This window comes from Oryctolagus cuniculus, chromosome 12 (genome assembly GCF_964237555.1).
Source record: "Oryctolagus cuniculus chromosome 12, mOryCun1.1, whole genome shotgun sequence".
In the NCBI taxonomy this organism is placed as follows: domain Eukaryota; kingdom Metazoa; phylum Chordata; class Mammalia; order Lagomorpha; family Leporidae; genus Oryctolagus; species Oryctolagus cuniculus.
In genome coordinates, this window is record NC_091443.1 from 19,374,567 (window position 1) to 19,398,758 (window position 24,192).

The 24,192-nt window shown below is 41.9% G+C and overlaps 1 protein-coding gene and 1 long non-coding RNA gene across 11 annotated transcripts in view; one reads left to right on the plus strand and one right to left on the minus strand.

Annotated features, from left to right (window-relative positions):
• Positions 1-2,120: 2,120 nt before the first annotated feature.
• On the minus strand, positions 2,121-22,473 carry NAA30 (N-alpha-acetyltransferase 30, NatC catalytic subunit). The gene is made up of 5 exons (XM_008269799.4): positions 22,343-22,473; positions 21,250-22,051; positions 15,949-16,072; positions 15,078-15,133; positions 2,121-5,530 (listed from the first exon to the last, which is right to left on the minus strand). The coding sequence occupies exons 2-5, from the start codon at positions 22,048-22,050 to the stop codon at positions 5,393-5,395; spliced, it is 1,119 nt and encodes a 372-aa protein (XP_008268021.2). The 5' UTR covers position 22,051; positions 22,343-22,473; the 3' UTR covers positions 2,121-5,392.
• Positions 22,474-22,632: 159 nt separating this feature from the next.
• The window catches only part of LOC103351262 (uncharacterized), a 47,192-nt gene continuing 45,632 nt past the window's right edge, over positions 22,633-24,192 (plus strand). For all 10 annotated transcript variants that reach the window (XR_007910268.2, XR_007910278.2, XR_011380693.1 and 7 more), the window contains exon 1: positions 22,633-23,314. This is a non-coding gene — a long non-coding RNA (uncharacterized lncRNA). The remainder of the gene's footprint in view (positions 23,315-24,192) is intronic.

The following is a 24,192-nucleotide window of genomic DNA, read 5'->3' on the forward strand; positions in this document are numbered from 1 at the left end:
ACACACTTGTCTTTGGTCTCATCAGCTGAGTGATCTCACAGAACTCAATGAGTAAATCATAAGACGGCAGATGTCCATGTTCCAGTTTGACCACTCATTTTAAAAATGAGGCCAACCTTGTCTAGAAGTGAAACATGATTTCAAATTCATCTAAAATGAGAAACTAGTGGGGATAACTATACAGAATGTTCTCAGGTTAAAAAGATATGAGTCTTATCAGAAACTCATTTTGGCACTGGCATCTGTGCATCTCTGCAATCCAAAGAATTTTCAATAAACCTTTCTGAAAGGACTGCTTTTCTCAGGAAGGCTACATCACAATGGGGGCACCAGGGGGGAGTTTCTGGGACTTTGAAAACAGCTCAGCCATACAATTTTGCTTAGATTATCCTACTTCATATTCCAATAAACCACAATATCCTTTAAAATTCTATACCAAAAAATACCATCTTCAATTACTGTTGTTTAAACATTATCTAAAGCTATATATTATTCAATATAGTAGCCAATGCCCACATGTGGCTAATTTTAATGAACTAACATTAAAAATCTAGTTGCTCCTCCAGCCCCAGAATCAGCCCTTAAGGCATTCAGATATAGTTAAAGAGCCCATGAGAGTATCTTAGGCATGGAAAGCCAAAACAATCTGGCAAAACAAAACAAAACAAAACAAAACACACACAACCTAAATAAAAGATCTCTGGGAGTGAGATCCCAGTGGAAAGAATGGGCCATCAAAGAAGGAGGTACCTTTCCCTGAAGGGAGGAGAGAACTTCCACTTCGACTATGACCCTGTCTAAATAAGATCACAGTCTGCGAACTCAAAAGGCTTCCATAGCCTTGGCAACTCATGACAAGAGCCTAGGGTGATTACTGACGCCATAAACAAGAGTGTCAATTTGCTAAGTCAACAACAGGAGTCACTGTGCGCTTACTCCCCATGTAGGATCTCTGTCCTTAATGTGTTGTAAATTGTGAATTAATGCTATAACTAGTACTCAAACAGTACTTTACACTTGGTGTTTCTTGTGGGTGCAAACTGTTGAAATCTTTACTTAATATATACTAAACTGATCTTCTGTATATAGAGAATTGAAAAATGAATCTTGATGTGAATGGAATGGGAGAGGGAGCGGAGATGGGAGGGCTGCAGGTGGGAGGGAAGTCATGGGGAGGGGGAAGCCACTGTATTCCAAAAGCTGTACTTTGGAAATTTATATTTATTAAATAAAAGTTTAAAAAAATCCAGTTGCTCAATCATACTCGTCACACTTCAGGACTCGGCAGCTGCATGTGACCAGAGGCCACCATACTGGACAATGCAAACAGCATTACTGGCATCATAAAAAGTGCAATTGGGCAGCACTGACCCAAAGACAGATGTGCTACAAACTCATCAGATTTGTAAAACTATTTTTAAAAGCCGTTGATAAGAAGAGTATCCCCACATTTGTGAGCTAAAGTTAATATGCAATTGTGTTATAGGTGTGAAAGAATGGCATCGACTTTCTGGTCCTTATTAAGGCTGACTTAAGTTTCCCCAGGCAAAACATGAAGTCAGGCATTTTCACAACACTACTGTGATGAATAAAGTGAAGAGGTACAATGATGCCTGAGAAAATTTTGCCATCACATGATTAAAGTCAATCATTTCCTCCTACTACTAAAATACAAGTCTTGAAATATCAAAGTACCTAACTACTACTTACAGTTCCTCAATAAGGATGGGGCAAAAGACTCTTTACACACTGCTTCATTTTACTTTGGTGTCTTAAGCAAGACAGAAAAAGCTTTCCTTATACCAGGCACAGTACAAAGAAAAAATAAAACTGTCTTAGGAACAAACTGTATTGAACAAGGATGGAAAACTGACTTCTGCTTTTAATACATGCATGTGTACTGGGATCTGATTTAATCAACTACGAGTGCTTTTAGGAAAAACCAGTTCATGTTACTTCCAAGTTGACTTTCTCAGAACACAAAGCAGACAGTAACAATGGCCTATCACTTCTTCCGAGTGACGCTTGAACAGGAGGCAGGAAGCACAATAGATTGCTTGTTGTTCTTCTTAGTAGGGCAAAGCAAAACAATCCAGTCACAAAATGCACACAGCTGTATCTTAAAGAAAAATGCAAACACAACTTAACCATACTTTATTTGACTGCATCTTATTTAGACAGCTTGCACATTTCAAATCCCATTAAATCTCTCTCTCCAAAAAGATACGAGACAAATTAGGCAGCAATATCCAGTCATCACACAGCAGTCCAATATTTTGAGATACACGTGATATTTTATACTCAGCTCATACCTGACGTCAATATAACTTATGGTTATGTTTTTACAAACCTGGAGGCCCTGCAACATCATAGCACTCATGTTAGTGGTGTCATGGCGCACTGGAAGCGACTCTGATGCACTACTCATACGATTTAATCTGTGATCCTGGGAAAGTGATGAACCTCATGATTTTTAGACACCACAATAAATATACACACCCAGTCTTATACATGTCAGCCAATATAATAACACGGGGCAAGGTAAGTTAAAATGTGACAAACCTCTTTACACAGATTTGTCGAGCAAGTGTGGAAGGTAATTTGGGCAAGAAACAAATTATTACAACCAATTTTTATCAGTAACTTTTTCTTTTTTACTGGCTTCAAATTCAAAAATTACTGTCTGGTTTCTGATCTGTGAACTTCTCTAAAGCAGTTTCATCCCAATGTAAGGGAAATTATAATCAGCCCACACATCAAAAATGGTAGTATACCCGTTAGCTTCTTCAATACTAGCATATACAGCTTCATGGTAGCATGTATTAAAATGTTCAGCAGTACCAACTGCCAAACCAGTGTCAGTGGATAGTACAGTCAGTCTTAAAAAGAGACAGCACCCCATTAAAAGAAAGTTGCACCAATTTTGCTCAGTTCTTGCCAAGTGAACCCCCTCTATCAAAGTATAACTGAATTGTATTTAAGCTTGTATAAGACAAATGAATGCTTAATATCAAAAAATAATGTTTGATGCTGCCTCAACTTGGAGACTTTTAATTCTGGTGCTGAGTTATCATGCTAAAGCTGAAAATTTTAGTTTACTTAGCAATTTTTATATACCCAATTTTAGAGATGTAAGGTATACACTGAAACTCAATATAAACCAGTGGAACTATATGGTAATCATTTGACTTTTTAGTCACAGTTAAAGTCATGTTAACAAATCCCAATCAGTTCAGTTATTTCGGAAATTCTTGGGGGAAAAGGTCAGGAATTGACAACCTGACAAAAGACCAAAATGATTGAACTGATAATCTGGCACGTATCTGCTTGACAACCGTCCTCATTAGTCAGTCAAGCCAATGTACGTTCGTTAACAATCATTACCTACGAACCAGCAAGCCAAATACAGAGGGGTAGAATAAAATTTGGAGACTAAGTATATTGTTTTAGTTTCCTTCATTTCAAAAATAACCACAGAAGCATCACTATGATTGGTATTCTAAACACTAGAGACCAACTGAAGTTTGACCAGAAGCAAACTCAAAATGATTAGCTGAAAAGCTGAGCACTGGGTGGTCGCCATATTTTTCATAACCAATATCCTGTCCATTAAACTTTCAAGAACAACATAAAATGGAAGATAAAATGGAAAGAAAAAAGTTTTCTTTAAAATAAGGAACTACAAATGATCCCACCAGCAGGAAGTTTTTATTTTCAAATATAAATTGTGTATCTTTATTTGTAAAATTATTTGACCATGTTCACCTTTTCAAAACACTATACTGAGCAAAGAGCAGCTTTCCTTAAAAAAAAAAAAAAAAAAAAAAGCAACAAACTTTCCTGAAAAGGGGCTTTATATCAACTGTTAATGGAGGTAGGGTTTAAAAAAAAAATACAGTAATTATAGCCACAAAATAAAATTCAAACCAAGTCCTAAAGCAGAAGTAAAGCATATTCAAATGCAAACAATAACATAAAGTCCTACAAGACATTTTCACAAAGAATCTTTTTTCTTATGGGTACCTAGGTTTTCCAGTTAAATAAGTTATCCATCACAGGTTTACTGACCCAACTGAAGATAACTGATTTTAAAACTTGTTACACTGCACTGAGTAGCCAACACATGTAACTAATAACATGGTGGCTGCTAAGAAAACCCACAGAACTCATTCCAAAAAAAGATTTGCATTTTCTCCTTTTGTTTTTCTGGAGCAATAAAGCAAAGCTCCTTGAAGAATCTGCTCATGTAAGTGAAAGGAAAATAAAAGCAGCTTAAAGTTAATACAATGCATCCTGAAATTTATTCCCAAGAACAAGAACCAAAGTGAAGCATTTTAAGAAATGGAAGCAATGTGAATCCAAATCAAGTGGGAAAAAAAAAAAGTCCAGCTACTTTATATAAAAGCTGTTCTTCACAGCTTAGCAATAATTTTGATTAAATAAGATCAAACCAATTTACATTAATTTTCTATTGTTTTCCAAAAATTCCCTCACTCTCAACAAAAAGAAAAAAAAGTGCATCCAAAACCCAGTAATTCCCATCTCCGTCAACTTTTGTCATCCCCTTGGAGCCATTCCTCAAAGGTTTTCCAACTAGATTCAACTTCTTACTGTAATGAAAGAAGGGACTTCTAAAGTAAACCACTCTGTCACTCACCTGGAAAAAGTATCCAAATTATAAAAATCTGAAATAATTTATTATCAAATTTAGAATTTAAATAAAAACAAAAGTTTGTTTGTAAAGGCCTGAAAGAAAAGAAAAGGACAGCATGCATTCAAAAGCTAAGATGAAGACAAACATGTTTATCTACACAGGCACTGGCAGACACAACTTAATTGTTAACTTTACTCATAAGACACCCCATTCTACATTTTCTCATTCACTAATCAATGAGGTACCAATATTCAAGACTGGGAAATTTAATATTGAAAAATAATAATAAAACCTAAAATTGAAGCTGTTCTCTCACCCCCTTCAGAAAACTATGGTAGGTTTTGTGTGAAATGTTAATATACTTAGAGACTTTTACAATCTATAATGGCTTTTTTAAGAACAAAAACCATGTTCCACTTACTGGTTCTGTAATAAAATGATCACTATGCAAATAACATTGTCAGCAGACTTTGCAAATGAACAAACAAATCTTGGCTATCAACTGGCACATCTTCTCGGTACCAAAAGAACTCCTGAAGTTTAAAACAATCTCTTTTAATTCAGAACAAATGCGCCATGCCAAAGTGCAACAAATATTGTGCGACACTCAACGAGACACTGACAGAGAAGAGCTGCATGGAAATTAGGAAATCCACCTGCAAAGCAATTCTGTACAAATTGCATTGCATGCAAAGGTCGACTCTGCATGGTTAGAAGTTGCTCCTTGATGTCAGTTTCTCAACGCAGCCACAGTTTAAGTCGCAGTGCATCAACTCCATTTAAATAGTATCTGAACAGCCTCTTATCTCGAACAAAACCAAGATTTTCATAAAGTTTCAAAGCAGACTTATTTGTTATTTCTGTTTCCAAAACAACCTTCAAAGAAATGAAAGAAAGTTGTTGTAATATCATAATTTGAAAAACCACTTGCAAAGTAAACAAATCAGATCAATTTTAAAACATCTATTAATTTGTTTAAAAATTGCTGTGAAAACAATACATATCAATTATAACAATACATATTAATAAACAGAAAGAACCAAGCAAAGTAGGCATCAAAATCGTAACAATAATTATTGTTGAGTCAAGGGAGGTAGGATCAACAGCACTTATTTTCTGTTCTCATTTCTATGATTTTTAAATTTTTAGCAATGAGAGTGTATGCTTTATTCTAAAACAAAGATGAATTATTAATCTGAGGAGACAGGTGACAAAAAAGAAATAATCAACAAAGGTTTTGAAAAGTAAACCAGTACTTGAAATTATCCAGATTGATCTTCAATACCCATATTTTCATTAATGTCATCATTTATCCTGACAACTACAATTGTCGAGACCCTAGACCAGAGTGTGCACACTACAGACTTAAGTTCTGTGTACCTGCTGTGATTTTTTTTTTTTTTTTTTTTTTTGACAGGCAGAGTGGACAGTGAGAGAGAGAGACAGAGAGAAAGGTCTTCCTTTGCCGTTGGTTCACCCTCCAATGGCCGCCGCGGCCAGCGCGTTGCGGCCGGCGCACCGCGCTGATCCGATGGCAGGAGCCAGGAGCCAGGTGCTTTTCCTGGTCTCCCATGGGGTGCAGGGCCCAAGCACCTGGGCCATCCTCCACTGCACTCCCTGGCCACAGCAGAGAGCTGGCCTGGAAGAGGGGCAACCGGGACAGAATCCGGCGCCCCGACCGGGACGAGAACCCGGTGTGAACCCGGTGTGCCGGCACCGCTAGGCGGAGGATTAGCCTAGTGAGCCGCAGCGCCGGCCCCCTGCTGTGATATTTTAAGTAAAGTTTTCAAAGCCACACTCATTTGTTTACATAATGCCTGTGGCTATTTTCTCGATAGGAGGGCAGAGTTGCCTATGCTTCTTCACAAGCCTCAAGTACTTTACTATGTGACCTTTTGCAGAAGAGAAAGTCTGCCGAACCCAGACTGGGGTACTCAAACATTAAGGTATATCATAACTATCCTATTAAAATACAATGCTGAGCCTCACCACCAGTTTCTCAGGAGGTTTGTGATGGGATATAAGAATCTGCATTTTTAACAAACTGCAAGGTGATGGTTCTGCTGTTGATTGAGGAACTATGTTTTTGAAAACTACTGGTCCAGACATCATGAATATCAACACTTAACAAAAGCGAACTTTGCATTAACTTCCAGTTGGGTCTTTTTGGTTACTTCTGAACTAGTAACTCTGACATGGAAGAATTGATACTTCTGAATACTTAAAAAAAAAAAAAAAAAAGATTTATTTACGTGGAAATCAGAGTTACACAGAGAGAGAAGGAGAGGCAGAGGTGGAGGGGAGGGGGTCTTCTATCCACTGGTTCACTCCCCAACTGACCACAAAGACCTGAGCTGGGCTGCTCTGAAGCCAGGAGCCAGGAGCTTCCCCAGGGTCTCCCACGTGAGTGCAGAGGCCCAAGGACTTGGGCCATTTTCCACTGCTTTCAGGCCACAGCAGAGAGCTGGATCCAGAAGTAGAGCAGCCAGGACTGAAACCAGCGCCCATATAGGATGCCGGCACTGCAGGCGTGGCTTTACCTGCTATGCCACAGCACCAGCCCCTTCTTGGTTTATTTCTACCAAAATCGGTCTCTACCTCATCTTCCCAACTTTTATTTACATAGCTATATTCATAGGTATCTTTTCTATTGATTTGCAACCTACATCCTTGAGAATCAACACAGTGAACCAGAGCTATTGCTTAGGGCCATAACCTTCAAGTGTTGAGTTGTGGGGGGAATGGAAAGGTAGAATTATACAAAGTGCAAATGAAGCATGAGTCTCTTAAAAAAAATGACAAGAATTCAAACTATAGATATCAGTAACAGAGAAAAGACAGTACCCTCACAACTGATCTACACAAAACTGAACTCATGATCTTTCTCCACAATCAATCCCTTATCTCAGTAAACAGCATCTCAAATCCTTGGTATGAATGCCTCAAATCTGCAACATTAACAATCATCTCTGAATCACTATGGCCTCCACCATCTACATACATGCAAGCAAGCACAAAGTACTGTCAATTCTTCCTCTTCAACCTCTCAATCTGGTTATCTTCCCTATCCTAGTCCAAGCTGCCTCCTAACTCAAGAGGTCTCTCATTCTCCACTAGTAGTTACAGTGATGCTCTTCTTCCCTACTAAAAACACTGAACTGTTTTTTGTCTTCATCTAAAAATAATCTACAGAGATCTAAAAGGCAACAAGATATGGCCTGTACATCTCCAGCTTTGCTTTAAGGCTTTCTCCTCTTGCTTTTCACAGTCAGCACTAAACTTTAAGTTTCTGGAACCCACAATGATCTTTCCCATCTTAATATTTCGAGGCAAACTATTTTCTGTTAGCAGAATGCTCTTCCCACCCTCCTCACTTTTGGTCTTAGCTTGTCACTTCCAGATTGGGCGACACCCACACTGCTTTATCCCCCACACAGCACTCTGCAGTGCTCCACGTCATCTCTCCTAGAGCCCAACAAGGCAGGGACCAATGCGGACCTCCTGCACAGTGGCTTCCTGACCCACAGAAGACTTAATTAGCGCTTTCCATCATGTTGCATAAATACATATTAAACAAAAGCACTGCCATGCTTTTGAATAACCCTAGCACTTAAAGAGAAAGCGACATCTGAAGGCAACTATGAATGCGTTTAATTCTTAAGAATAAATCACGGGGTCGGCGCCGCGGCTCACTAGGCTAATCCTCCGCCTTGCGGCGCCGGCACACAGGGTTCTAGTCCCGGTCAGGGCACTGGAATCCGTCCCAGTTGCCCCTCTTCCAGGCCAGCTCTCTGCTGTGGCCAGGGAGTGCAGTTGAGGATGGCCCAGGTGCTTGGGCCCTGCACTCCATGGGAGACCAGGATAAGTGCCTGGCTCCTGCCATTGGATCAGCGTGGTGTGGCGGCTGTGGCGGCCACTGGAGGGTGAACCAGTGGCAAAAGGAAGACCTTTCTCTCTGTCTCTCTCTCTGTCTGCTCTGCCTGTCAAAAAATAAAAAAATTAAAAAAAAAAAAAAATCACGTGCTAAACCTGAATCTTTTAAAATCAACTAAATAGTTCATGATCAAGTGACTAATAGTTCAGGATCAAATGAAAATATTTCTCCAAAGACCTCGAATTGGTTTAAGAATTAAGTCAACAGTTTCTCTGTTCTTAACAAAAGCACAACTCAATTTCTAGTAATGTATGCATTCCTTTAGAGCCTAGGCACTAGGTCTGATCAATACAAGTTTTTAGTTTTGAACAGTTCACTCAGTTAAATTCCTGAATTTCTGTTATTAGATCAATACCCAATTACAGCTAAAATGTTAAATCAAGGTAATTCAATAAGAGAAACACGACAGGGGCTGGCGCAGTGGTATAGCAGGTTTAGCCTCTGCCTATAGCGTTGATATCCCATATGGGTGCTGGTTTGAGTTTTGGCTGTTCCACTTCCTGCTAATGGCCTGAAAAAGCAGCGGAAGATGGTCCAAGTCCTTGGGCCCCTGCACCCATGTGGGAGACCTGGAAGAAGCTCCTGGCTCCTGGCTTTGGATCAGCGCAGCTCCAGCTGTTGTGGCCAGTTGGGGAGTCAACCAGAGGATGGAAGACTCCTCTCTGTCTCTCCCTCTCCATCTGTAACTCTGCCTCTAAAATATAAATAAATCTTAAAAAAAGGGGAGGGGGGCCGAAAACATTACAAACCTACAACAGGAAACATGGAATTGATTTCACAAAAATAAAAAGAAATGACAGGAGTCAGCATCATGATGTAATGGGTAAAGCCACTGCCTGCAATGCTGGCATCCTATCCACTTCAGATCCAGCTTTCTCTAATAGCCTGAGAAAAACAGAAGATGGCCCAAGTGCTTGGTCCTTGCTACTCACATGGGTTATTTTCATAATAGCCCAATGAAATTGATATGGTTATCTCCACTTTACAGATGACTGAAACTCAAGGTCACCAGTAGAGCAAGGACAGAGCACAGTACAAATAAGAACCAGAGCTGAACAGTATCCACTCTTTCCATAAAGCAAATGCGACATATAACCTACTTGAGAGGATGTAAATCCACCTGGATTTAATATCTGGCAATCTAAAATATTCAAAATATACATGAAGCCAACTATAGCTACACAAATACACACTTGAGTTATGATTAAGAGTTGAATTCAGATTTGATGGCACTATCACTGATTAATAAAATAAGGACCAATTACATAGAAAAAAAATACACAAAGGGTAATCTAGTTAAAATGTAACTACTTAGCATACTTATTAGCATACTCATTTTTCTAAACAAAGAAATTATGTGCTACTTGACACAACAGATAACACCAAGGACAGGCGTTGTAGCAAGTGAGTTAAGCTACCGCTTGGGACACTCATACCCCTTATCAGAGTACCCAGATTCAAGTCCTCCTGCCTATGCTTCCAATCCAGCTTCCTGCTAATGAGCATCCTAGAAGATGATGGTCCAAGTACTTAGGTTCCTGCCACCCATGTGGGAGACCTAGATGGAGTTGCTGGCTCCGTGCTTCAGTTTGGCCTAGTCATGGCTACTGTGGGCATTTGGGGAGTGAACCAATGGGTGGAAGATTTCTCCCTCTGTCTCTCCCTCCATTCTGTCACTCTGCCTTTCACATAAATAAGTAAAAACTTTAAAATATACATATTAATAAGGGGGAGAAAAGACTAACCTTTAACCAGAAAAAAGTACTTTGTAATACTTAGTAAGTTCTTATAACATATTAACGTAAAAACTGGGTTTATACTAGGAATGTATTATAAAACTACTCTTCTAATACATGGTATTATATAACAAGACAAAAGATAATGAGGTTTTCTTAGTCCTAAAGAAATCTGCCAAAATTGAATTCTGTTTAAAGACAAATAGTCATATGTTCCACTGATTCCCTTAGCAATGAACCATTATCAGGATAAAGCAAACCAATACAGGTTAAATAGCACTTTTTCAATAATGCAGGCTGGAAGTTCCTGGAAGGCAGGAAGCTTGGTCAGAATTAAAGTAAAATCACACTTTTATTGCTCTACAATTGGCCACTGTATTCTTGAAGAAGTATGATTTCAAAATTTCCCTCAGAACAATGAATTATATACAAAGGCTATCTTCACATTTAATTGTTTTTAAACAAAAAGGTATTCTAACAATGTGGTTAAACCTTGCAAAGGCTCTTTTTTTAATTTTATACACAGTACACAAAAGCTAAGCAATTGCTGCTCTTAGAAAGCTTACTGAAAGTTTAGAAAGATAAGCTAACAACTAATTATACAAGTCAAATTTCAAAAGTGCTTTTAAAAAAAGAGGCACAAAATACATTCTGGAGGCACAGAACTAACCAACAGATATTTATGAATCAGGTACTCCATCAAAAATGCCACACCTGGGGCCAGTGCCGTGGTGCAATAGGCGGATTAATCTTCACCTGCAGTGCTGGCATCCCATATAGGCACCGGTTCTAGTCCCAGCTGCTCCTCTTTCAATTCAGCTCTCTGCTGTGGCCTGGTAAAGTAGTAGAAGATGGCCCAAGTGCTTGGGTCCCTGCACCCACATGGGAGACCAGGAAGAGGCACCTGGCTCCTGGCTTCAGAATGACACAGTTCCGGCTGTTGCAGCCATTTGGGGAATGAACCAATGGACGGAAGACCTTTCTCTATCTCTCCCTCTCACTGTTTGTAACTCTACTTCTCAAATAAATAAATAAAATCTTAAAAAAAAATCCACACAAGTGCTACTAATATAGCAAGAAAAGGCATAATAAACATGAAAAGCCATCTCTGTCCCCACAAGGACTGAGGCATAGGCAAAGACTAAGTGAACTTAAGTGCATTAACTATTACAAAAGAGGAAATTAAGAAAAACAAAAGGTCCAACTGATTCTGTCCAGGAGAATCAAAGAAAACTTAAAACAGTTAACGGTATGTGAATTGGGTCTTAAAGACTGAGAAATATTTTGATAAGCAGAGGAGGACCAAGAAGCTACCAAACCTACCAGATGTATCAATGAAAATAAAGTAGTTTCACTGAAGCGGAGGCAGAAACCAAACCAAATAGGATGAAATGGTAATAAAAGCAAATGGAAGCCACACACACTCTTTTATCAAAGATCAGAAAGGAAAAAGGGAAACAAGGGCTCATTTAAAATCAAATGAAGGGGCCAGCGTCATGGCACAGTGATGTACAGCTGCTACCCACAATGCCATCATCCCATATGGGCTCCAGTTCAGTGTCCTGGCTGCTCCACTTCCAATCTATCTCCCTGCTAATGACCTGGGAAAAGCAGCAGATGGCCCAGCTGCCTGGGCCCCTGCCACCTACATGGGAGATCTAGAAGAAGCTCCTGGTTCCTGGCTTTGGAACCAATACCACTAACTGCTTTAAGTTTTCTTTGATTCTTCTGGACAGAATCAATTGCACCTTTCATGTTATTCTTACCTTCCTTTTTTGTAATAGGTAATGCACTCAATGCCCAGCCCCAGCCATGTCAGCTAACTGGGAGTGAATCAGCAGATGGAAGATCTTTCTCTCTGTAACTCTTTCAAATAAGCAAGCAAATCTTAAAAAAAAAAAAAAAAAAAAAAAAAAAAGAAGGAAGGAAAGAAAGAAAAAGAAATGAAAGGGAACATGAAAGCCTCACTAAGCTCACTAAGAGTAAACAAGAGCTCTATCTTTTCACACATCAAAGTCTATCTGAGCGATATGGGACATGGATAAGCAATTTTTTTTTAAAACTAAGAAAAAGTGCTCTAATCTACAAGCAAGAGTATTCAAACTGCAAAAATCATCCATTTAAAATCATACAACAGGAAAACTTCATGGACCTATCCTCATTTTAGTCCAAGTAATTTTAAAAGTAAGAAAAACAAAACACCAGCATTAGAGTTTTAGGCCCACAATGAAGAGAATATTTCCATCCTAAAATATATCACTAAATTAGGATTTAACCTTGAGACTGAAACAAAATAAGAAACATCTCTATATCACACCTCATAGCTTTTGTATCACACCTCTGAGCTTTCAAAGAAAAGCCACTACCATTTCAACATTTGACCAGTTAAAGTAAAACACACAGGGAGAGTAGGACAGCGACCAGGATAACTCAAAAATGGCTTAACCACAAGAACATTATAGAGTCCCTGCTCACAGCATCCCAGTTCCCGAGAAATCACTCTCCATTCTTCAGAAGATCAAAACAAGGTCTGTCATTCCAAAGATTTCTCCGCACCATTAAGCAACTTCTGGGGCAGGTCAAGCCTTCGCCAGCAACACCGGCATCCCCATATAGATGCAGGTTTGTATCCCGGCTGCTCCTCTTCCAATCCAGCTCTCTGCTAATGGTCTGGAAAGCAGCAAGCAACTTTCGAGAAGCCTGACTTCTCTTCTTGATGAGCTAAGCCAGTATGGCTATGGTCCAAACAAAGACTTACACATACCCAGCCCAATTCTCTCCTGCAAACTTTAGTTAACAGCCATGTAAATGACTCAGCTTACTGCACTTTTTACTTTTGGATATTAAAAGCTGTGAAGCTGTGAGATCCTTCCTCACCCACATACTACCTATTTGATGTAAAATTTCTTTTCTTTAATCAATCAGGATGCCATCAGTGTGCTACCCACTATGTCTACAGGCCTTCTCATACAACCACCATTTACTGTGATCTGTCAGAATACAGATCATATGAACAAGGAATATGAGAACACTCTTCAGTAAATCTTCGTATTCTAACATAAAAACATGTTCATAAGATACCTTCACATTTAAGTAGCAATTATTGCAGAATATTTCTTTTGCATGAAACACATTGCATAAAGGTATGCTTAGAAAGTGGGAATGTGTATATCATGACTACAGGAGCTATAGGCAGAGAGGAGGATAACAAGTTAAAGACAGGGCAGGAGTTGTGGTGCTGTGGATTAAGCTGATGCTTGGGAAGCCGCCATCCCATTCTGGGCTGTTAGTTCCAGCCCTGACTACTCTGCTTCCAATCCAGCTCAGTGCTTATGCTTCTGGGAAGCAGTAGATGATGGCTCACCTGCTGAGTTCCTACCACCCATGTGAGAGACCCTGATGAAGTTCCTGGTACCTAGCCCTGGATGTTGTGACCATCTGGTAAGTGAACCAGCACATGGAAGATTCTCTCTCTGTCACTCTGCCTTTCAAATAAACAAATCTTTATATATATATTTAAAAAAAAGCCAAAAAGCACATGGTGAAGAAATTTTTTAATCAAAAATACATGTTTAATGACTGTATAAACACTTTATTTAAAAAAAACTACTTTTCAAACTCACCAAATTACTTATTAAAGTCTATCTGTTGAAAAAAAAAAAGCCCTAATTTCATGTATTTTGAGAACCCCTTAAGGCATATCTGCTCTGACAATAAAGACAATTGTCATTTGTCCTGCTCATAAAATTACAAAGAATTACAAAGTACAACTTTGCTCCTCCTTAGTCACTACTGTGATTACAAAGATATCTATACTCATTCCCTTTTTTTTTTTTTTAATTTTTTTTTTTTTTTTTTTTTTGACAGGCAGAGTGGACAGTGAGAGAGAGAGACAGAGAGAAAGGTCTTCCTTTTGCCATTCGTTCACCCTCCAATGGCTGCCGCGGCCAGCACGCTGCAGCCGGCGCAACACGCTGATCTGAAGGCAGGAGCCAGGTACTTATCCTGGTCTCCCATGGGGTGTAGGGCCCAAGTACTTGGGCCATCCTCCACTGCACTCCCTGGCCACAGCAGAGAGCTGGCCTGGAAGAGGGGCAACTGGGACAGAATCCGGTGCCCCGACCGGGATTAGAACCCGGTGTGCCGGCGCCACAAGGCGGAGGATTAGCCTAGTGAGCCGCGGCGCCGGCCTATACTCATTCCCTTCTACACTGCACAATGGTAAATGTTAATGTTCCCAAACATTACCACTATTTATTGAGCACCTAGCAAATATACAGTGCTGCAAGATACAAATAAATTATGCCTGCCATCAGACACGATAAGCTAAAGATGCTCTCATGTTAATGTACGGATAGCTCTACATTTAAAGCTATTATCTGCTCCCTTCCCGACCTATCACTATTGCTGATTTTTCAAATATGAAATGTCTTCCATACGGGCTGGCAAATTTCTCATGGTTTTAAAAAAAAAAGTGTTAGAACATTAAGGACAACATGTAAGCAAACTACAGTTGAGTTTGTAAGAGAGCTACTTTTCTTAAATGACTTAAATAATAACAAAGCCTCTAACTATCATTTTCTTAAAATTTGTATTAAGTCAAAATCCATGTGTTTGTAAATGGAATATAATTTTCTCCACAAGCTTCATTTGTCTAAATAGTCTGTAATGAAATCTGAATTATTATAGAACATTTACAAAAATAGTCAATACTGCCCAGCATCTAAGGTAACAAACATTTAGAAAGACTTACCTCATCACAGTCTCCTTCAACCATGGCATAAATAGCTTTCTTAACCAAGTTAGTACCTAGAATACAGATGTGAGTATTAATGACACAAAAGTGTAGTTTCTTAAAGACACCTAAATTTATATTCATAACAAGCACTGAAAATGTCAAATGCTAGTTTCTATCTTGATCACCTCTACAATGATTATCTCAAATTAAGTGGCAAATATTCAAATATAAACTTAGAAGCCAAGAGAACTTACATACACCACTGACAGGACAAACAAGATTCTGAGGAGGAGAGCTCTATGCATGTTTTTAAACCATCCAGGGATGATTCTACTGACCATTAGGAACCATGAGTGTAAGATGAAATCAAGAGGGGGAGGGGCTTAAAAACTGAATTCAACATGCTAGGAAAAGTGGAGTCATGAATAAAAGAGAGTCTAGGAATTGTTAAGAAATATTCGATTCTACTCTTGGTTGTTTCTGAATTCTAACATAATGTTTAATGGCCACCACTAAGTAATGGTAATTTCTCCATAATTTTGGCTTGGCTGAGGTCTACTTAACCCATGTACAGGGAGCTGCTTACGGGCTGGGCTCAAGTACCCTCATAATACAACTAAAAATTGCAGTATTTAGTATGATGCAAAACATTGAATATGATTAGAAGAAAATTGATCACCTAACTGTTAAAAAGATCTTGGAAATAAACATTAAGAAAACAATTCATTTCAAGCATTTCTTAAAAACATTTTGAAATATAAAATCTTCTTACCTTTCTTCCTTTACCTTCACATTCATTTCCACATATTTACATTTAAGACTTTGGTTTCAAAACACAGAAACAAAAATATTATGCTTTCTTTTAGCGAAATATTATTTTTCTTACCAATGCCATTCCTCCTGTATTTGGAATCCACAGCTAACATGGCTATATAACCTCTGCGGAACATCTTTTTGTGCATATCCAACTTGCAAACGATGGCACCTACACACTCTTCCCCTACCATGGCCTTAAAAATAAACAAACAGTTATGAAGAATATATTGCCATCAGGTACTGCAGAATCACCCAGTGAAAATAGCAACCAACCATGTGTCAGCATTTTTGAGGAAGAAAGAGATAATGCAAAGTCTAGCAAAAGAGCAATCACAGAAGGTTCAGAAATCTAAATCCCAGAATCCTTCAAATGTTCTGGCTTTACAATCTCTCAGTACTTAGAACATTAATTTCTTAGGATTATTAAAGCCTATGGGAACAAAGGCAAGATTTCCACAAGGAAATATTCAAGTACTTTTTAAGATTACACATGAGATACTCATAATTACAATTATTTGCAGTAAAGATCTACCTGAAGTAGTGGGAAGGGGGTATATGTGAACAAAATTGTTTCAAGAAAAACATTTATTCAGTAGGATGTGACAAAATATTGTAAAACTTGTCCACCAGCAATCAGCAGAGTATTGTATGTTTAAACAATTATAATAAAGCTTTAATGGGAGACGGATGTAAGACATAATAGTAATACCTGATGGTAGTTAGATTTTCAGCAGAAGAAGTATAAACAAATACTAATAAGAAAAAGAATTATCAGGTATTGCTCAAATTATACTCAAGCGGTTACTGAAGTGCTACAAACACTAAATTTACGATGGCCTCATTTTTAAGATATCTTTGCCAGAGTGGGTATCTGTCATAAAGCTCTTTATATTTTTATATAAATTTTTATAGCTCAAAATCAGAGCTTTACAACACATACTTAAAATCATGATATACAGAGCCTTCTATTTTAATAAAAACATAAAGCCTTCCAGAGCACTGAAAGGCTACAAGATAAATAATGCTAATCATCCATTTTACTGATTTCCAGTGTCATCATTGAAACTGTTTTTCTAAAACTCCATCACTTGGTCCAAGTGCTTGGGCCCTGCACCCGCATGGGAGACCAGCAGGAAGCACCTGGCTCCTGGCTTCGGATCTGCGCCGGCCATAGCCGGCATCTGCGGGGTGAACCAACGGAAGGAAGACCTTTCTCTCCGTCTCTAACTCTGCCTGTCAAAAAAAAAAGAGAATGCTAAAACTCCATCACTGATAAAAAGTTCTACAATACTGTACTACTGTAAATATAAACAGGGCATTATCTCCAACTGTTTAATAATGTGTCAGCAAGCAGTACTTGCTTTCTCTAAATTAACTTTTCAAAAGAAATTATCTCATGGCCAGCGCTATGGTGTAATGGGCTAGACCTCCACCTGCAGCAACGGCAGCATCCCAAACGGGCACTGGTTTGAGTCCCAGCTGCTGCACTTATGAGCCAGCTCTCTGCTATGGTCTGGAAAAGCAGTACAGGATGGCCCAAGTGCTTGGGCCCCTGCACTTGTGTGGGAGACCCCAAGGAAGTTCCTGGTTCCTGGCTCCTAATCGGCTCAGCTCCAGCCGTTGCGGCTGTTTGAGGGGTGAACCAGCAGATGGAAGACTTCTCTCTCTCTGCCTCTGCCTCTCTGTAACTCTGCTTTTCAAATAAATAAATATTTAAAAAAATTATTTCAACAATAAAAACCAGGAATGAGCTAAAAAATTAGAAGCCAACTTTAACTTATACCTGAATTTTAACTATAAATTGAGTAAAATGTTCCTTTAAAAAAATACTGTGGAGAAATCTTTTAGGCAAGATAATTCAAATCTTTTAGGCAAGATAATTTCACACAAATCTAAACTAGGTCACATTTGAAGAGATTAAATTTTATAACCCACGCTAATTCATTTGTTTTAACATACATTCCAAAACATTTTGGGCCAATAAGTCTCTGAAACTGTCATTTCTTGTTTTTCCTTCTCAATAAATCAATCTTTTGAAAATCTTTTGAAAACTTATCATTTATTTCTACCTAAGGTCCGAAATGTATACAAAACTTGACTGACAAACTCAGTCTTTTCTGATCCGAAAATTCAGATATGTGCATGGGTGTGTATACACACATACATATATGGCACACACATATGTAAACTCATCACAAGCCAAATGGTACACTTAAAAGAATCAGAAAAATGTTGGGTTTGTGTGAAATGAAAATCTTAATCTAGGATTCCAAACTATAGGATAGTTATACCTCCAAGTTAAAAAAGTCATCCAAAAAAGACTAAAGCCATGAAATACAACTGGACAGAAATTTCAAACTGAAAACCATTTCAAACAAATCTTTATCCTTTGACCCTGGAAGAAATAACAACTAGTTTTAGGCTAGATTTATTTTTTCCTAATTAAGAATCTATAGGAGCAAAAAATCAAGATGCATACATCATCTAAAAATAACAGGCCCAATGAATGATACACTGTTATTAATATCACCTCTGGCAGTGAGGAAGGTCAATACCATATTTTTCCCTGATAAACTGCAGATGAATAAACATTTGCAAGAACCAGCCAACTGTCTGTCAATTTTTTCCAAATAAAAGCTTCTGCAAGCCCGGGAAAAGCAGCGGAGGATGGCCCAAGTGCTTGGGCCCCTGACATCCATGTAGGAGACATGGAAGAAGCTCCTAGCTCCTGGCTTTGTCCTGGCCCAGCCCTGGCATTTGTGGCCATCTGGGAAGTGACCCAGCAGATGGAAGACCTATCCTTTTTCTCTGTAAATCTTTCAAATAAATAAATCTTAAAAAAAATTTAAAAAAGCTTCTGTACATACATATGAAACTCATTCTATTTAAATATTTTTTCCCAAGGATGAGAACTGAAAAATCTCTAGCAAAATTAAGACTTAACTCTACAAGACCAAAGGCTTGCCAGCCTACAAAACCATGAAAAATAAAAATTGTGTGAAATAGATTCCCAAATATAGAACACTGAAAATAGAAAACTGGAGGAAGCTGGGAAGTTAAATTTAGAACAAATGAACGGAAGTACTGTATTACATTGCTGATAGTAAAGTTTAAGAACTTCAAAAACGCACTAACACCTGAAAATGCTGTGACTCCAAAGGAGGTAAAGACAAATTGGTTCGGTACAGGGTAGATGGCACCTCACATTTCCACCATCCTCTGTTTTCACTTCTGTTGCAATAATTAGAATTACAGGAATTGTCATTTTTGTCAATCAAGTATTGGCAATTTCATAAAGTTCAATCTCATATATTCCATTTGACCCATTACACGTTACACATGGAAACCAGAAACATTTTAGAGGTTTCCAATCTCATGAAATAGATGTTTCTAAGGGAAACTACCCTTTGGTGAAGATAATTTGGTAACACACAATGATCTGTACTACATAGGTTAATGGTATGCCATTTTTCAGGTCAGGAGACCAGGGTTTGAGCTTTGCCTGGGAATTTAACCATTTTGAGTCACTCTGATCCTTAAATGTTTTATACAAGGAAAAAAAAAAAAACACCACAAAGTTGGGCTAGACTAGAATCCCTTTCAGTTCTAAAATGATATGAAATAAACATTCACAATTTAAAAACTTAGTTCTCACATGAAATTTAAATTAAAAATATGCCAACATGAAGGCCTCAGTTCTAAATGGCCCGTTTTAACTAATGTTTTATTGTGCAATAAAATACCTCCAGATTCATTCTTGTACTAGTAAATCTTACAGAGGTCAACCACTTGTGCATATCTCAACTTCTAGACATTCAAGATTTAATTTTCAACTTTGGCTATAAAGTGCTAAGGTACAAATCAGTTGATGAATTTGGAGGATTCTATATACAATCAAGGCTAAAGTTTACTAACAATAAGCTTATCAGAGTCTAAAATAGCAGACAAGCTGAGAAAGGTCCACATACTATGAGGACTCAAATACTGACTAAATAGCATATATATATATTTATATATGCAACTACTTCCTGGAATTGATGGAAAAACATCTATTTCAATTTAAAATGTGATTCAATTATACACTTTCGCTGGACTGCTGCACAATTAAATCAATCTACAATTTTTAGCGATTACAATGGTATTTAATGACATTTATAATAGTGCTATAAATCATTCTTCTATATTCACTGACACAGACATGTCTTAGAACTTCTATTTTGATACAAGGTTTAGAACCCTAACAATTTTCTAGACTATAAAATAATACCTAGTTTAAACAAAGGTATTAAACTGAAGTTTGTGTAAAATTAACACAGAAAATAGCAGAACTATCACTACCTTCAATACCCACATTATATTTTCAAATTACCACGAAGCTATAGAAATCAGAAAGATTTAAGTACTGTCACAACACACTGCCAGGATTCAGCAAGTGACACTAAGTCCACGTTCAAACAAACCAAAAAACACATCAGTGGTGACTTTTCCCTTCACATATCATAAAATACTCCTTAAAAGCACGTTCTTTTTAGTCAAACTCAAGGGGAACAATGTTTGTGAGTACATGGTAAAAAGCATATACCTGCAGCTAATATTTAAGTTTCATACAGACTGAGACTGGGTCAACAGCTCTGTGAGGAAATTACTCGCACTGTATTATTCAGCTTGTCTAATATCAAGTCTTTTTCACTTTCATATAAGTAAGAAGAATTTCATCACATAGAGCCAATACAAGCCAGGGTTAACCAGTGTTTAGGCCCATCTATGGCCAGTTTCTTAAAAAAAAAAAAAAACTCAGAGTAGTAACAGTTTCACACTCAAGCTTCCTGCATTTCACAAAAGGGCATTTTCGCTCCAGTTTCAGGAGTCTTTCGGGAACCGAGTGTTAGCACCTCTGCGATGGGGCACGGGGAAGCGGGCTGGTGTGGCGGTAGGGAACAGGCACAGGCCTGGAGGACCTGCGGCCGCACAGCATCCTGTGCACACACTCAGTCCTGCCGAGGGCTGCGCCCGACCAGGGCCACGACCAAATTCAACGCCTGTGCTGAGGGAGGGCAGCTAAAGACAGTTCACCACGACCACACACTGTGAGCTCAGGTCCACGGGACACGAGACCCCCGCCCCCACCCCCGGTGACCACCACGCAGCCCACAGGTGCGGCGCATCTACATCGGTCCCAGGCCAGCCCGGGTGGCGAGGTCTTCCCTTCGAAGCGGCTCCGTGCACTCGCTAGGAAGCGTGGACACGCACTGCACATCCCGTCCGCCACCGCGACACGCAGGGGCGAGCGTCCACGCGGCCCGCACACTCCCTGCCCCGCGCCGCCTGCACCTGGCTGTGGGAGCACCCACGTTTCCTTCCGTGCACTTACCAAGAAGCACAGCTGCGGCCAGTTGTGGATAAAATATCTATAAGTATAAATGGAGTAGGGTTCGGACAGATCTTTGGTGATCAGTCTCATGATATCGGGCATTTGGAGCTCGGATTCGTATCGGACGTATCGTATCGTCCGATCCTCCCCGGGCTCAGCCTCCCTGCCCGAGGGGCTTCTTAAGCTGCAGCCTGCGGTCAGGGCCGAAGACAGCAGCCGCACCTGCTCGTCTTCCTCCTCCGGCTCGGGCTCCGGCTCGGGCTCCGGCTCGGGCTCCGGCTCGGCGCCCTCGGCCAGTCCGTTGCGGGCCGCCGCCTCGGCCCGGCTGGGGAGCGCAGTTCTCGCATTCCTGGAGAGCGAGCGAGGGGGCCTCTCGCCCGAGGGCACCCCGGTTCCTTTTGTTGCAGTCGCTTTGGAGCCCGTGCCGCCGGCGGCCGCCTCGGCTGCACCCAGGACCTTGCTCTTGAGCGAGGCGGCCGCCCGGAGGTGTCGCAGTTCGGGGCTGATCAATCCGTTGAGCTGCTGCTGCTGCTGCTGCTGCTGCTCCGGCGGCGGCTGAGGGCAGCGGAGGCACGGAAGCCCCTTGGCCGCCGCCGCCGCCGCCGCCTCGCCGCCCGCCGGGCTCCCGCCACCGCCGCCGCCGCCGCCGCCGCCTTCGGGCTCCTCGTCGTCTTCCTCGTCCTCGCTGCAGCAGGCGAGCGCGGCCCCCGCCGGGAAGGGGCAGCGGGGCTCGGCCGCCGCCGGGGCCGGAGGTGCTGGAGGTGGGAGGAGGCTGCTAGGCCCAGGCGGTACCTCCGCCATCCTAGAAGCGACACAGACCGAGAGCGGAGGCCATGAGACGCTGTCGCCCAACGCCGGGCGGAGGGGACGGCAGGTGGGGGGGCGGCACGAGTGTGTGTGGGGGGGAACAAAGGCAGAAACCGTCCCTCACGGCGCTGCCGCCCCAATTCCGCGCCGCTCCCCCCCAACCCACCCACCCTTACCCACCCCGGGCCCCTCAACGCCACCCCGCAGCCCAGCCGCCGCTGTCCGCCAGGGCCCAGACGCCAGCGCTGTCACCGCGGCCCCTCCCCGACCCCTCCTGGAGGCTCACCCCGCACCGGTCCCCGCCGCCGCCGCCGCTGCCGCCGCCACTCAGCCACCACCGCCGCCGCCTCCCTCGCCGCCGCGGCCGCCGCCACCGCCGCCAAGGCTCTCACTCAGCAGCCGCCGCCGTAAAGCGCCTCGGCTGTTACCCCGGGTAAAGTTTCCTGGGCCTGGCTTTACGACACTTCCCTGCCTGCCGGCTGCCGGGCCGAGGGAAAGGGGCGGGCGGGAGGTGACCTGTGCGAGGGGCGGGGACGAAGGTGTCCCCGTGCGGGCTCGGAGGGCGGCGGCGGCGGGCCGGCGGGTGGGGTTACGGGGCGGGGAAGTCGCGGTGGGCCCCGGAGTCGCCCGCGCCGCATCCCTGCTCGGGGTTTCTGGGGTGCGTCTACGCGGCCAGGCGGGGCCGCTGTTCAGCCCGCCGCCCCGGGCCTGCGGATCCGGCCCTTTTACAAATCACCCAAAAAATGTTTTTCCTGAGCTCCGCGTTTTGTAACTTTAGCCCTAACCCGGGGCCGTGCGGTTGGAAGGGAAGGGGTTTAAAATGGAGCGCATCCAGGCAGCAAACGGGAGGGGAGAGGGAGTTGGGGAAACTTTGTGAAAATGGGAGGCTTGCGGCGGGGATTGGGTTGACCCGGCCTTTCCCCTTCTGAGACACGGGAACAGGTATCGCCGCCCGTTTCCTCGGCCGCTGCTCACTGCCTTCCCCCGGCCAGGGGAAGCTGGAGGTGAAGTGTGACTGACAGGTGCCGGGCAGCCCAGGCGTGCCCGGGGCGCGATCCCAGCAGCACGGTGCGAAACGCGGGACGCGACGTGTGATCGGTGGGCAGCCCGGGTGCAGGGGTGTCCGGCCGCGGCCGCCCACGTGGCCGGCCTGGCGCGGTCAGCAGGGAGAGAAGCAAGTGCAGCCCGTGTCTGTGTACTCCTCTGCCTGGGCCGAGAGGCAAGCCGACAGCGTTGACCCTCTAGCGCACAGAGCAAAGTAAGTTTGTAAAAACTGGTAGGGCCGGTCAGGTGCTACCAGCGTGCCACGGGTGGACATTTTGAGGCTAGAATTCTGAGAGTGTGTGCAACTTCTTGCTGTAACCTAAACTGTGCAGGCGGAATACACTGTAGCGGGACTGTTGTGAGTCTTAGAGTTCGTGTCCCTGGAGATGATAAAGGAAAACGCTCACCTTCCTTGGAGAGACTCACCTAGAGAGATAGTCATGAAATGTTTTCTATGCGCCAGACACAGTTCTGCTTGTCTCATATGCATTTATTAACTCCTTTACAGGGTTGTATCCTATCAAAATATCGACATTTGTGCACAAAGAGGCATATAGGAGCACATTCATTTATTTTTTTAAAGATTTATTTATCTTATTTGAAAGTCAGAGTTACACAGAGAGAGAAAGAGAGGCAGAGATAGAGAAAGAGAGAGAGGTCCTCCATCCGCTGGTTCACTCCCCACTTCGCTGTAATGACCAGAGCTGCGCCGATGAGAAGCTGGGATCCAGGAGCTTCTTCCTGGTCTCCCACGCAGGTGCAGGGGCCCAAGGACTTGGGCCATCTTCCACTGCTTTCCCAGGCCATAGCAGAGAGCTGGATGGAAAGTGGAGAGCCCATATAGGATGCCAGCACTGTAGGTGGCAGCTTTACCCGCTACACCACAGCGCCAGCTCCTATTTATTTATTTTTAAGATTTATTTGAGGGCAAGAGTTACAGACAGAGGGAAAGACAGAGAGAGATTTGCTCCCCAGATGGGCACAATGGCCCAGTGCTGGGCTGATCTAAAGCCAAGAGCCAGGTGCTTCCTCCAGGTCTCCCACGTAGGTGCAGGGGTCCAAGCACTTGGGCCATCTTCTCTTTTCCCAGGC

Coding starts and splice junctions, on each gene's coding strand:
- NAA30 (XM_008269799.4), bottom strand. CDS start 22,050: ATGGCGGAGGTACCGCCTGGGCCTAGCAGCCTCCTCCCACCTCCAGCA. Junction 15,134..15,948: donor ATACAGGAGGAATGGCATTG/GTAAGAAAAATA, acceptor TCTGTATTCTAG/GTACTAACTTGGTTAAGAAA. Junction 5,531..15,077: donor TTGAAGGAGACTGTGATGAG/GTAAGTCTTTCT, acceptor ATTTCTTTGAAG/GTTGTTTTGGAAACAGAAAT.